Source organism: Colletotrichum navitas (assembly GCF_030913465.1).
Source record: "Colletotrichum navitas strain CBS 125086 chromosome Unknown LY79scaffold_95, whole genome shotgun sequence".
NCBI lineage: Eukaryota > Fungi > Ascomycota > Sordariomycetes > Glomerellales > Glomerellaceae > Colletotrichum > Colletotrichum navitas.
The window spans coordinates 1-16,330 of record NW_026850641.1 but is presented as its reverse complement, the minus strand read 5'-3'; the positions used below and the strand labels follow the sequence as shown (position 1 = coordinate 16,330).

Sequence of the window (16,330 nt, the reverse complement as noted above, 5' to 3'; positions counted from 1 at the left end):
CCGCTCGCGTTGACTAAGCACCCAAAGAACGATATCCTAACCTAAAGCAATGCCGAAATGGAAGCCAGTGTAATCAACAGGGTCATCCTCCAAAATTAAAGTTGTGGTTATAGACCTCTGTGAGCTAGAATCTTGTTGATTGAATCTTCATGTTGCATGAAGTATAAAGTTTCTACCAAGTCGCCCGTTTAACTTTTAACAATTATCCACTTAAGAAGTGAGTGGTGTGGAGGATGAAATACCGATGGGGAAAAACCAGAAAAGCCTAACTTTCTTATATAACTCTGTATCATGCTTTACCTTGGGAAGGTTTAGGGTCTCTGCCGTCATCCGTAAGCTGACTGCAGATCTCACCAGGCACTTCACTTGAACCCGTGTGGCTGGGCTGTTCCCTGGAGTAAAATGGACGGAACACAACAGCCTTTCAAGTACGTGGTATCACAGAGACAGCTCTGGTCCGGGTCATTCGACAATCAGAAGAATCTCATGCATCCTCTCTGTCTTCAAGAGCATCCGTGAATGACAACGGAACATCCTCTTAGGGTAAAAGCAAACAGCTCACTATAACTTGCATCGTTATACACCTGGCCTCTGAAATTAGTCGAACAGTGTTTACGAATCTAATCCCGATAAAAGCTAGGAATCCAGAATGGCAAACTCAATCTTTTTGTCGGTATGCCTTTTTGGTGTTGCCGCGGTAAGAAGCCTACCTAACCTGTGTCCGCCGATAAACCAGCAAATGACGTTTACCGGAGTAGATGATCGTCTATGCCCTGTTTCTCGCAATCTATCGAGTTTACCTGCACCCGCTCTCCCAGTTTCCAGGCCCATGGTACTATGCAGCCTCTCAGATCCCTATAACCATACAACGCATAACCGGCAATGAGGTTGCCACCTACGCCAGGCTCCACGAGAGGTACGGATTGTACGCGCGTGTCGCCCCCGGCGAGTTGAGCACCATCAACCCCGTCGCGGCGACAGACGTTTACGGACATCGCAATGCTGCCCGTCAAATTGGCAAGGATTTCAAAGCCTATTACATGAAGAACCAGCGGGGCGACGGGACCGAGGGGCTTATGACGGCCAGCGACGAAGATCATCGCCGTCAGCGAAAAGTCTTTGCGCCGGCCTTCAGTGACAGGGCGATTCGCGAGCAAGAGGGACTCCTGAAGAAGTACACTGATCTCTTCGTGCAGAAGTCTGGCGAATTCTGCGAGGCCAACGGCAGAGTCGACCTGCACATGTTTTTCAGTTTTGCAACCTTTGACTTTGCCGCCGACCTTGTCTTCGGCGAAGGTCTCGATCACCTGGAGCGAATGGAATACCACCCCTTTCTAGCCAACATATCCGGGGTAGTCAAGTTCAGTGCCTGGCGCAGAGCTATTCGGTCCTTTGATTGGATGGACAAGGTCTTCACGCTGCTGATGCCAAAGTCCATGATCAAGAAGAGGATGGTGCACATCCAGTTCTGCGATGACAAGGTCGCCGCGCGGTTGCGCAAGAAGAACACCGGGCACCCGGATATGTGGACTCTCGTCCAGGAGGCGGAAGGCAAGGGCGAGGGCATGACTTTCGGCGAGATGCGTCAAAACGGCTTTCTCATGCTGACGGCTGCCACCGAGACGACTTCGTCCTTGATGACGGCGCTGGCTTTCCTCTTGGCACAACATCCGGACAAGCTGAGGAAGCTCAAGGATGAGCTTTACAAGAACTTCACTTCGGCCGAGGAAATGACAACCTTGACTTTGCCCCGTCTAGAGTACCTTCAGGCCTGCATCGAGGAAGGACTCCGCTGTTATCCTCCCGTCCCCGGCGGGCTTCCTCGTCGGACCGGACCGCAAGGGGCCGTACTCGACGGCCATGTTCTTCCTCCCGATGTTGGTCTTCCGTACTCGGACTAGAAATACTGCTCCCCGCTGACGTATCTACAGACGGTAGTTTTCTACGCGCAGTCTGCCTCGTATCATTCTGCCATTCACTTTGCCCGCCCCAACGAGTTTATCCCCGAGCGGTGGCTCGCGCCACCTCCTGCAGAGTTTGAAAACGACTGTTTGGAGGCTGTCCAGGCCTTCTCTTCGGGTTCCAGAGACTGTATTGGTAAAAAGTATCAGCCCACTCCGCCTCTGTTCTTGATGGGTATCAGATCTGACTGGTGAATATAGTCTCGCCTATCACGAAGCAAGACTTCTGGCAGCTAAGTTCTTCTTCACATATGACGTGGAAATCTGCGAGGAAAGCTGGGATTGGATGAACCAGAAAGCATACATCGTTGGCCTAAAGAGACCGTTGTATGCGAAGCTTCGCCGGGCGAAGAGAGACGCCAACGTGTCTTAGGTGCCATTAGGCCCATAAATTGAACGAGAGGTGAATGTGAATTTACAATGGGTGCGAAGAGACTAGTAGATCAACTTGATTCACCTGTTTTGATTCCTAATCAAGCTCTAGGAGATGTGAAACATGTATTCAAACAACATGCATGATCTAGTAAGGTTAGCAAAGAGGCCAACGCAACAAAGGGAAACATTATCCAACACCCATTAACTAGCTAAGAACAACATGCTTACAGCACAATTATAAGAAAGGTGTTTAGGAACACTGGATGCTTCACTTAAGAGATGTAGTTGTAGACGCCTAGTATGTGGTTGCTAATTAAACAACATTAGTTGACAGCGTGTTTACTAACTAAAGAACCTTAATACTACTCATAGGCCACTGTTGTCTTCTGTCACGTAACAAAACAATACCGTTGTTACGTGGGCAGTAATAGTAGCTTATATATTATGACACACCCCCTAGATTTGACCTAGAAAGTCAGATCAGAACACACTTTTAATAAAAACCTAGTTAGGTACATCTCGCCAATCATAGGTAGTAAGGATCTATAAACTTTAGTAAGATTTTTAACTAAGGGACCCTTATAGGAATTAAACCTACGGTGCTTAAGATCTATAGCTAGTTACTCTGCTTAAAATTGACATATATACTATTGTAGCATACTAGCAGGTAGGAGCTGGGCTTATAATAACTGTTATATAATAAAACAATACTGTTGTTATGTAGGCAGTAATAGTAGCTTATATATTGTGACATCTTCACCTTAGTGTAGCCTCTAGAGACTTTGTGTTACAGTAAACTAATTTAGTCACTGTAATAGAATTTTGTAGCTAGCCCCTAAGTTTTACTAGATTTTAGTTCACTTGGCCATTGTTGTTAACCTGGCCATTGCCAGCGCCGCTGTCCAAGTTTATAGAGAAGCTAAGCTAGTGATGACCTGCTCCGTAATTCTCAGAACGCAGAGTGTGACTTGCGCCTGCGATATAAAGCTGGTGTGACATTGCGACGGTCTACTCATCCGCGTGGGGCGAGGCTCCCTAAATTGATGGTCCGCAAACGCAAGAGGCACCCCGAGCAGGGGTGCTGGGGAATTGAGGGAACCAGGAGTATGAAGGCGAGATATAAGCGTGCGCCCTTAAGCTAGACACGAAGCCTAGGCAAATAAAGCTTTAGGAAAAGAGTAAATAAGCAAGGATAGAAGAAGTAAATAGATTAACTAACATATGGTAATAGAAATAAACAACAAGAAGCAGAAATAACGTAGTAGACAACACAGGTTCAGGAGGTTATTAGTAACTGTAACAGGATTCATGGCAATGGCTGTGGGTCTCGGCGATAGGTCGCCGAGCCTCCGGCGCCCCACCCCACCATCTAGTTTTCTAGCAGCAGAGCCCCTATTGTCTAGGCTCTGCAAGCTTAAGTCTTACAATACACCAATACCTACCATTGAGCCCTACCTGGTTAAGTGCCCATAGCCATTATCTTACAGTAACAAAGCCAGCGTTCAAATTTTGTCTAAGGGATACAGAAGTTTTTTAGTTAACTTAATACTAAGCCACAGTTAAAAGCCACACTATAAGTGTAAGCTATAATTACTTAACTTTACTACTTTCTTCTTACTTATACTACTTATATTACTAGGCCTCTAGGTAAATAACTTATATATAGTATAATATAAAATAAAAAGATACTTAATTTAATATATTTTACTTACTAAGCTTTTTTATATTAGTTATAAATAAGGTTTATTCTTAAAATAAGATATATAATAAAAAATTAAAAATAAATTAGTATAAGTAACTAAAAAGCTAAATAAAAATATAGTAGAATACTAAAGTAGTTATATTACTATAGAAGTATATTAATAAGTTTATAGTAACTAATTAATAGTCTATATTTATAGTAGTAACTTTAGTATTATTATAAAACTACTATACTTTTATATGTTTTATAGTTTCTTTATATATTATACTATAAATATAAGTTAGTAAAGTACTTTATAAAAGACTAGTTAAAAGAAAATAGTGTAGTATAAGCTTTAAGTAGTAAAGTTTATAATATTATTATTAAAAAACTTTTTAAAAATTAAATATAACTATTACTACTTTAACGTAGTATTTTAGTTCTAATACTATATAGTATAGTAAAACTTCTATATATAAAATAGTATATAAGTAGCTTAGTATATAGTATAAGTAAAAAAGAATTTACTTTATATATATAGCTAAATATTCTAGAAAACCTATTTTTTAATTTTTACTTTCTATATAAGAAGTAACTAAATCTATATATAGTAGCTATATATACTATATATAGTACTTTTATATATATATAAGCAATAAGAAAGCTTATACTATTTTTTATAAAGTTTTAGCTTTATTATATATATAGTTATTAAGATTTCTAGAGTTTTAGAAAATACTAAGGTTTTCTTAGTAAAAGAAAACTTAGGTATTTACTACTATTACCTAATTATAGATTAGTTAAAAAATAGTATATAGATATAGAAAAATACTATTAAGATTAATATATTTTAGAATATTTTTATCTTAAATTTTATAGCTTTACTATAGTAGATGCCTAAGGCTAGAAAACATAGTGTATTTTAGTAATAATCTACTGTATTAGAGTTATATAGAAGTAGAGGTAGTGTAGATATAAGGTAGTTAAGTTACTCTAAAGCAAGGGTAGGTTATAGATGTTGTATACTCTAGTGTAGCGCAGGTCGCAGATCATAGCTATACTTTATATTACTCTTCTTTACTACTTGTCTACTAGAGTAGCATAGGCCTATACACTAGACTTATTATTACCTTAAGAGTCTACACCTAAATTTTAAATCTACCCTTACTATTAAATCTAGCCTAACTTATAAATAATAATAATAATTATAATTATTATTAGATTTAAATAATTTTATATTAATTAATCTATTTAATTAATAGTTATTAAAAATACTTAGTTTTAACCTTAATACCTATTAGAAGGCTAAGTAGGCTATATTATACTATCTAGGCTTACTAGCCTAGAAGGGCTAAGGCTAAAGTAAGGTTTAAACTATATACTTTACTATAAAGTATTATAGTACTACTTACTTAGCTATTTAATATAAAGTTACTTAAATTAAGGCTAATAATAAAGTTAAAAAAAGTAAAATTAAGTTTACTAATTAACTAGTTAATATACTATAAAAGTTAAATATATTAGTATATTATATAAGATATTACTAACTAACACTACTTTCTAGAATAATATTACTTATTAATATAACCCTTGTTCCTAAATATAGATACTTATAGTAAAATCTACTAAATAAGGTAATATTTAAAGAATATAGATTATAGTACTATAGATAAAAGAAATAAGCTACTTTTAATAATATAAATTATCACCTAAATATACTACTTAATAATAGTTATAAGCCTAGCTTTAACTTAATTTATAAGTAATAATAACCTTTACTTTTATAAAGTAGTATATACTTAGAAATACTTTTTTTAAAACTAATACTCTTTCTTAACTTTATCTTATACCTATAATACCTTTAGAAGTAATAGTAAGTCTACTAACTAATATTTACTTTTATAGCTTTTTAACTATATATAAAGATTAGTTTTTATAGTATATAAAGCTTTACTTTTATACTACCTAATATAAAGTCTAGTAATTTATTATCCTAGATAGTAAAAAGAAGCTCCTAAAGTACCTTAGAGCACTTATACTAGCTAAATATATTATAAAGTAAAATATTAAACACTAAAAGTAATATAAAGCTAACTTTATAAGCTAGAATAATCTCTTAGTTAGTTAATAAGTAAAGTAGTAAAGCTAAAAGCCTATTTAGTTAGTAGTAGTAACTATTAATAATAAAGTAATAAAATAAGAATAGATTATTACTATAAGTAATTTATTTTTTACTAAGCTAAAAATATATAAATAGTAAAAAGTAAATAACTTATTATTAAGTTAAGTTAATACTATAGTTATAGAGGAGATTATAAAAAGTATATAGCTATAATTACTAAATAATAATATTAACTTTACTCTTTATACTACTATTTTAAAGATTAAATAATAATATACTTTTTTTTATAATATAGTAAGTAATATAGCTTATAATAATTATAATAAGACTTTTATATATACCTTATTAATAAATAATTTATTTACTTAGCTTAAAGAATAATAGACTACCTTAATAAAGGCTAAAGTATATAGTATCCTTAAGATCTAAGGTATTCTTTTAATTAAGACCTTTTTATACACTATTAAGTAGTAAATTACTTTCTCTTAAGTAAGTAGTAAACTAAATAACTTTATAAAGACTAAATAATATAGGAGATAGTAAATAACCCTAAAAAAATATAGTAAGTTACTAAGTAATTTACTATAAATAATACCTATAAAATCTTATAAAGTAATAAAAGTATATATAACCTTTAAAAAAAAATAAACTATAAGATAAAAAGTAGTACTTTAAATACCTTTATAAAAGGCCTAACTACCTATAGAAACCTATTAACTATAAGTATATTAAGTATATACTCTTTAGTAAGTTAAGAATTATTTAGGTAAACCTAAGTAAATAAGTAATAAAGGCTATTATTATAAAGCTTTTATAGCTAAAATAGTTAAACCTTAAAAGTAAAGTATAAAAGAAGTAAAAAAAGAAAGATTTAACTTTTTTTACTTATAAAGTACCTTTATTATAGTTACTATTAACTTTTATTTATTTAGTAAAACCTTAGTAAGGCTTTTTTTAACTTTTAGTATATTCTTAACCTTACTTATTAGCCTATATACTTTTAGTAAGAGTATAGTTCTTAATAACTATAGAGGCCTTTATATTATAAATAATAAGTTACTTCTTTAGCCTAGCTTTTATAAGATAAATATAAATAACTATTATATTAAATTAAGTATAATATTTTACCTTATAAAGAAATATAGTATATATATTATAAAGAACTTACTTAATAGTATAAGAGGGCTAGGTATAGAGGATCTTAGGCTAAAAAATATAGCCTTTATTCTTAGACTTTATATTAATATTACTTTAGAAGGTCTAATTAAGAAGGCAAAGATATAGTATTAAAGATATAACTATTCTTTTTACTTTAGAATACCTAAAAAAAATATAACTATAAAAAAGCTAGTATATAAGGGTAACCTTGTTTTCCTTAAATATAAACCTTTTTTTTTTTACTTTAGGCTATTATATAGCCTTATTCTTTATAGCTTTACTTTACTAGTAAATATATTAGTGTTTATAGCCTTATTTTACTTATTAATAAATATACTAGTAGACTATAGTAATAACGTCTACCTTTAGTACCTTTAGAGTAGATATCTAAGGCCTAAAGTACTTATTATACTCTAGGTTAATACTTAAGAGGTAAAAATTAAAGGACTATCTTATATTAAATATAAGTATTATACTATTACTTATATAAGTAAGATAATTTTAAAGTAAGCCTCTAAAGACTACTTAATTTATCTATATTATTATATCTCTTAAGATCTCTTTAACTTCTTAACTAGATTTAACTACTTAAAGTAGCTTATATACTTAAAAGATAAGTATACTACTTAGCCTTTTAAAGTTATACTTCTTAGAAAGACCTATAATAATATATTTTTAGTTATTTATAGATTTATTACTTAGGTTACTGTAATAGGGTTAGGTAGTATAGTCTTAAGAATAATATAGTAGTTAACACAAGGGATAGAACAATAGGAAGGCTACCTACCTATTAAAAAAGGGATTTATAGACCTAAGAAGGGATTAGAGGGAAGACATAATTATTTATATATAATTATCATTGTTAGCCTTAATACTCTATATAGAAATATACTACTAGTTATTACTGTACTTTTATTTATTTAGTAAAATTTACTCTTTTTATAATTACTTTATTAATTTATACTTTTATTTTAGTATTTTTATAAATTAGGTCTAAGAATTATAAGACTTATTAATTAATATATATATTATTATTATTAGACGTTATTATAGTGTAGGTAGTTTTTCTATATTTTACTATTTCTCTTTTTCCTTTATTAAGTAGCCTAGATACTTTGCCCCTTTCTTAATAGTACCTAGAGGTAGATCTACTTCTTTAGTATAGGTATTTTATACTAGACTATAGATAGGCTCTCCTATATAGTTATAATAAATTTATAGTTAACAAAAACATAAACATAATATATTATTAATATTTAGTAATACTTCTACTTAATTAACAGTAGAACTAGTAAAAGATATAGTAGCTATATACTCTTATAGACTAATTTATAAGGATAAGATAGACCTTAAAAGCCTCCCTTAAAGTAGTAAAAATATACTAAGATTTATTAAGTATATATATATTCTTTTTCTATTTTTAACCTCTCTTTTTATTTTATATTTCCTTTTTCTAATTATAAGTATATAAAATAAATTATTTAACTTATAAAATAATTTATAGATCTAAAAAAAGCTAATATAAATAATTAATAGTAATTTTACTAAGCTAATAAGTAAAGCAAAAGTACTAGTTAAATAAAGCTAATAAATATTCTACTTAAGATATTTATAAAAAGAAGTAGTATTTTTAAGAATAAGCCTATAGAAGGTTATATAGTATAATAAATAGTAGCTATATATAAATAATATCTTATAGCTATAGTGTACACTAAATAAAGGGCTAGAAGTTACCTAATTTACTAGTTTAAATATTAGTATACACTTTTATTATTAAGATATTAACTTTTTTATTTTTTTAAGAAGTCTATAAAAGACTATAATACTTATTAAACTATTTATAGTAGTTAATTTATAGACCTAATTTACTATAGCTAACCCCTTAATCCCTCTAGATAAAAGTAAAAGGTCTTTATTATCTAAAGGTAAAGATATAAATATCTTTAGTAAGGCTAGCTTTAGTAATATATAACTATAAGCTTTTCTTAAGAAAAATAATAATATAGAAAAATAATAAGTATACTACTATTATAAAGACCTTCTTTTATAACCTTAATAGACTTTCTAAAGTAACCTATAACTATATAAGACTATCTATAGATAGCTTAACTTCTTAGTAAGTAACTAATAATTATTTAAATAACTTCTTTTTTAGCTAAGGCACCTAAATTTAAAGGAGATAATATTTTAGACTTCCTAGAGAAGTTTAATAACCTTTTAGCCTTATATATAAAAAGTTATTTAAGAGGATTTAAGAGGTCTATATATACTTTGTTTTTAACTATTTAAAGGTAATATAGTTAATTACTTAAGACTAGACTTCTTAGATAACTATAAAAGATAAGTTAATAAAGGTCTTTAGATTAGTAGACCTAAAGATCCTTTAAATCCTAATAAGAGTTATAAAACTTTATAAATAGTCTTTATATTATAAATAGTAATCTTAGTAAAATAACTACTTTTATTTTAACTATTTAAATACTATAATATAAAGCTAAGGCCTATAAAAAATAAAGCTTACTAATATAGAGCTTATATAAATTATTTTTTATTATTTTTATAAAAAGTAATAAAAGCTATAGCTAAGTACTTAAGCTATAAAGTTATAGATATACTATTAAAGTTATAGTTTAATATTAAGAATACTTTAGTTATTTAGTTAAGAAGGTAACTAGCTTTATAATAGCTATTAAGTAACTTAAAGACTAATATTACTACACTATAATTAAAGTCTAATAGTAAGGTCCTAATAGTTAAGACTTTATAAGAAAAGCCTACTAGTACTATAAGCTAAGGAGTTATATCTATAGTTAAAGCCTTTACTAAAGACTTTTAGGACTTTTTAATTAATAAGGCTAAAGTATAAGTAAAAATATAGGTAGTAATTTAGTAAGCTCTTTAGCCTAATAACTCTATAACTATTAGCATTAGAAATCTTAATCCTATAGTACTAAAGTACTAACCTTAGCCTTATTCTTAGACCTATAGTAGTAGTTTTAACTATAGTTAAAGAAGTTATAGTTATAAAAAAGGATATAAGTATAGCTAAAGTAGTAGTAATAATTATAACTATAGTTTTTACTAAGGCTACTAGGGTTTTTAACTTTAATACTATAATTACTTTTATACTAATAGTACTTATTAGTTTTATAAAGTAATAAATTATATTATTACTAACTATAAATATACTTATTACTATATTACTTATAGTATTTATTACTATAAGACCCTTTATTAGTATTTTAGAGAGATAAATAATCCTAAGGCTCTTATAAAGCTTAGTATTATTAATAAAAGATATAATAAAAGATAGCTAAATAATAAGACTATTTTCTATTATATCTTAATATACTCTAAGGCCTTTAAATACCTTATTAATATAGTTTACTATATAATATATAATATTTTCCTAGAACTAGAAGGAGAGGTCTAAGCCTATAAAGCCTACTTTACTATATAACCTTTGTTAAATAAGTCTATAAATCTTAACCTTATAGAAGATATTACCTTTATAAATAACTATTTAAAGTCCTTTTATTCCTCTACTGTTATAGCCTAGGCTAAGAATATATATACTACTAAAAAAATAAAAACGTCTAGCTATAGGTAAAAGCCTTATAATATATAATAGTAATATAAGCCTTAACCTATTAACTTACTTAACGTTTAGTTTTCTAATCCCTTAGTTATAAATTAAGTTATTAAACTTAATAATAATAAGGAGGTTTAAGACTTTTCTTTACTAAAGGCTAAAGACTTTTATTTAACTAATAATATACTAGTAGAGAGATTTATATTATAAGGTAGTTAAAACCTTATATAAAAGCTTCTTTATAAGTAGACTAATAATAAAATATTAGTCCTAGTGTAATAGTACTAGTAAAGAGAAGTAATAATTAAAACATAGGTCCTATATTCTACAGAAGCTAATTCTTAACCTAGCTATTACTAGCCTTTTACTAAGGGGTTAGCACTTTTTTAATCTTGCGTTTATCTAGCCCTACTAAGTAAAATACTTACTAAACTATATTAGGAATAATGTTCCTTTAACCTACTAGGTCTACCTAGGACTTTAGGGTAATTACCTATTGTCCTATAATAATTATACCCCCCTCTTGTGTAGTTATCCTAGTTATACTACGCTAGCCCTAATCTAGTATATCCTTAAAAAGGTTTAGCTAGCCTATTAGCTGTCTATAAGGCCCTTTATGCCTCTCCTTAAAGCTACCTCTCTAAGCTTTACCCTTCTATTATTTATTTACTTTTATAAACTTTATCTTATTTTTATTATTATAGCCTTTTATTAAGTTCTTATGCTATTATTACTACTTTTTCTTTTTTCTTTTACTAGTGTTTTATTAGATTATTAATTTATCTTTCTTTTCCTTTTTAGATTTTTAATAACTAATTCTTAATAAATAATAACTAATATAATAGTAAGACTTAGCTAATTCCTTAGATTACAAGAGAAGAATTTATAGTACACTAGCGCTAATCCTTTAATAACTTATCTTAATTAACTATTTATAAGTAGGCTATATATTAGGAGTAATTAGCTAGACTTTACTACTTAAGCTAATATTACTATAACTTACTCCTTTTTATTAGTAATTAACTAGCTATTTAATATATTTATATTCTAATAGGCCTACTAAACTACTTATAAAGTAAGCCTTTTATTAAATAGTAAACATAAAAATACTAATAATAAATATAACTCTCTATCTTTTAATAGTTTAGATTAATTTATTACTAATTAAAATATAATAATAATATAAATAGTAACTAAAGCAAAAATAACTCTTGTTATCCTTCTCCCCTTAGTCCTAACTAGTGTTTACCTAGCCCTTTACTATCTATTAGGCCTTAGGACTATAACCTGCCTACTAGGTTCCTAGGGCTTTAATAACAAGTTTTATAACACTAAGGATAAAATTAGTGTAAATAATCCTAATAATAAGGTTACCTAACCCCCTAATCCTCTAGTAATAACCTACTAAATAAGATCTAAATCCTTAATCTTTTCTAGAGGACTAGTTTATTATATTAGCCTATATATATTATATTTATACTACTATTAAAGGATAAAAGGCTAAGTATACTTTACTAATATTCTTTAATCTTAGACTATTAATTTACTTTAATAGTAGTACTAGATATATATAATATACTACTATACTAATAGCTATATACTAGTACCTAGGTTTCTCCTTTATTTAGTAGGCTTTTACTAATATTTATTTATCTAGTGTACTACTATAATCCTAGGTAATTACTAGGACACTATAAATATTTTTATAGCACTAAGTACTTTAATTTAGGCTAATAAGTTTATAGCTATTTATAAGCCTATCTTTACTATTTTAGTAACTTTTTAGATAACTTAGCTACTCTAGATTTTTATACTAAAAGGCTTAGTACTAGCTAGCGTTAAAGAATCTTTTTATATTTTTTTTTTTTATATTTTACTAGGCTTTTACTAACTTATTACTATAGAATAACTTTTTTAAGGTTAAAATACTTTTATTACTTACTATAAACTAGTATTTAAACACTATAATTAGATCTACTATAGGCACTTTAATTTACTTTACTTTATATAGTAAGTGTTACTTTTTACTTATAAAACCTTATAAATATTTATAATTATTAATAAAGACTACTAAAATTACTTTTACTTTTTCTAGGTAATTAAGGCTATATTATATAGTAAATATATAAGTAAAGTATATAATAATATAGTTTATATTATCTATAATAAGGCTAAAGAACTTATTACTTACTGTCTTTTTACTAAACCTTAGCTATAATTTACTCCTAAATTAAGAATTTTAATTATAGTTTATAGTAGTACTAGATATACTTTAAGTATACTACTTCTTAGGTTTTTATTTTATTTTTTAAGTTAGGTTTTTAGGCTAGTTTAAGTTTAGTTATTTTTATTTAAGTATACTCCTTAGGTACTATATTATTAGACCTATTAGTTCTTTTAGATTTACTTAAGATTTAGCTTTATTATTACCTAGTAGTAATTAATCTTTATACTTTTAGTTCTTTTTTACTTAGCTTTCCTTATATCTTTTTATTACTTCTTATACTAATCCTATATTATTACTACTAACCTATAAGTTATACTTAGATAGCTAGCCTATTTACTTAACTAGGTAAATTATTTCTTCTTTTATAATATAGTAGTTAATAATATAGTCTAGTTCTTACTTTAGATTATTTTCCTCTAGGTTAAAGAACAGTAGGCTTTAGTTACTTTATAGCTTTCTCCTCTAAGGCTTTAATAAGCTAATATAGAAAACGTTATATATTTATAAGTACTTCTTAGGTAACACTAAGTAATAAGCTTACTTACCTATAGCCTATATTACCTAAAATAGTCTAATAAACTTAGGTACTAATTTATACTATATAGCTTTAAACTATAAGTTCTTTATAAATAATAAAACTAAATCTCTTTATTTAAATACTATAAGTTTATAATATTTATTATAGCTTTTTATTTACCTCTTAATAGCTTATTATTATACTTATACTAAATCTAGCTATAACTTATATAACTTCTCTAGGTAATCTTAGACACCTTATACTTTTCTTCTTTAAATCTTGTCCTTAAGATTTAGGTAGAACTCTAGTAAGTACCCTAATAAGGCCTAGAAAAAGCTATATTTTATTATTATATTTTTAGTATTATTTACTATAAATTCTATTAATAGTAATAGATTAGGCTAATAAGACTTATTACTTATAATAAAATAGTATAAGTAATACTTTATAACTTTATTTATAGCCTTTATTTACTTATTTATTTATAGGTAAAAAGCTATTAAAAGCCTTCTTTTAATCTTAGACTAGTAGTATAAGTTTAACTAGTATTTACTTATAAATACTAATCCTCTATTTAATATAACCTTTTATAGTATACTAAACCTAAGCTTTATCTTCTTATATAGTATTTTAATAAGCTCTTCTATAGTAATTAATATACTTACTACTATATATATATAGTACTTAGTAAAATAGTTAATAATTACTAAGATTATATTTACTTTTTACCTCTTAGTCTATACTAAAGATAAACCTATAATAAAGTCTATTAAGATTTCTTTAAAAGGCCTCTAAAGTAATAGTAATAACTATAAAGTACTATATAGCTTATAAGTCTTAGCCTTTATACCTAGGTATATCTTATAAGCGTTAATATACTCCCTTATATTTTACTTTAGCCTTTTCTACTAGAACTTTTACTAAATTAGCTTTATAGTCTTATTTTTACTAAAGTGTTCTACTAGTAAATTATTATAATAAAGAGAGATTATCTCTTCTCTTAAACTAGCCTCCTATAGGACTACTAACTAATCTATATAAAGAAGTAGACTATTTTTAATAGTCTAGTCTCCCTTTTTAGCTTTAGCTACTTTTTACTACTATTATATCTTTTATTATTTTACTATAGATAGCTAATAGTTTTAACTAATAGCTTTAATATATCCTTCTAATAGGTATTTTCTTTTACTAATACTTTTCTTATTTTACTTTAAGTTAAGACTTAGACTTTATAAACCCCTTAAACCTTAGTTTAATTTACTATATTTCTTTATATTAGTACTTTAGAGTAAAGATTATTTAATAGGTTAGTATTTATTACCTTTTTAGTGTAATAATTTAGCCTTTTTAATAGTCTATCTATAAAGTTATACTTTTTTTTAATAATAGATAGTAAAGTTATATAAAGCTAGTATTATATACTATTTTACTTACTTACTATTTAGTTACTGTTTACTTATAAAGTACTATAGATTATTATAATTTATTAGGACTTCTAGGGGTTTTATTACCCCTTTAATATAGTGTTACTATGTTTTAAATAACTTTATAATTATAAGTATCTTTTAATCTAGGGTACTATAATTTAATTTACCCTCTTTAAACTTTCTTAACTAGAATATAACTAGGTACTATAGTCTATCTTTATATAGCTATAATAGTATTCTTACTATTATATAATATAATATATTTATCTTAATTTTAGTTAGTAACTTAAGGTTAAAATAATAAAGAAGTAGTACTATTTTAAAGGCTAATAAAAGGCGTCTAAATACTACTTATTTTCTAAGATTAAACTATACTTCTCCTAGCTTTTTATTACCTTTTATTTCCTTTAATAGGTCTAATAATAGGCTTATTATTTTTATAAAATCCTATATAAACCTATAGTAGAAATTTAATATAGCCTTTCTACTAGCTATTATAGATTTAATAGGAGGAGTAAGGCTACAATAGGTAATATAAAGTAATATAGTGCAAAGGTAAAGTGTAATAGTAAAGTAATAAAATAAAGCAAGTAATAATAAAGAGCTAAATAAATAATATAGGACAAAAGCTAAGTATAAGTATAGGTTATTTATTAAAGTTACTTTTCTTTATAGAAAGAAATAGGTAATAAGATATATACCCCTAGGTATATGCCTAGATATATACTAATAGGGTAATCCTATGTCTTACTTATCTATTTACTATATAAGGCACTTATCCTATAACAAGTGCTTTCCCCCTAAAGGACTTTATCTTCTTCTACTAAGAAAATATACTAAATAGTAGTATATATAAATATAAAGTATAAAAATTACCCTTTTTCCTATATAATAACCTTATTACTTATTATCTCTAAAGTTTTATTAAGATTATTTAGCCTTTAGTAGTGCCTAGGCTAGGTTATTATTATTAGTGTTATAGTAGTATTTATTAGCTTAGTTACCTTAGGTTATTAAGGTAGTAACCTTAGGCTAAGTAGCTAGGACCTAAAGGTTAACTATAGCCTTTTGTCTATTAAGCTTAGTAGCTATTTAGTTAACCTTGTCTATTAACTCCTTAAATAGGCTACCCTTAAAAGTAGTTAGTATATTAAGGTTATTAAACTTCTTATTAAAGAGTATAACTTTAGTATTTATTTAGTTTACTTACTCCTTAAGTTCCTTAAGGTACTTCTTTTACTTATATACTTTATTAGCCTTCTTATAAAGG

General features: G+C 27.7%; 1 protein-coding gene across 1 annotated transcript; it reads left to right on the top strand.

The window, feature by feature from the left end:
• Positions 1–430: 430 nt before the first annotated feature.
• On the top strand, positions 431–2,334 carry LY79DRAFT_641627 (cytochrome P450; the record flags this gene model as incomplete). The annotated part of the gene is made up of 3 exons (XM_060562350.1): positions 431–1,877; positions 1,932–2,104; positions 2,163–2,334. Exons 1-3 carry the CDS (start codon positions 759–761, stop codon positions 2,332–2,334), a joined length of 1,464 nt encoding a protein of 487 aa, XP_060408916.1. The 5' UTR covers positions 431–758.
• Positions 2,335–16,330: the final 13,996 nt, after the last annotated feature.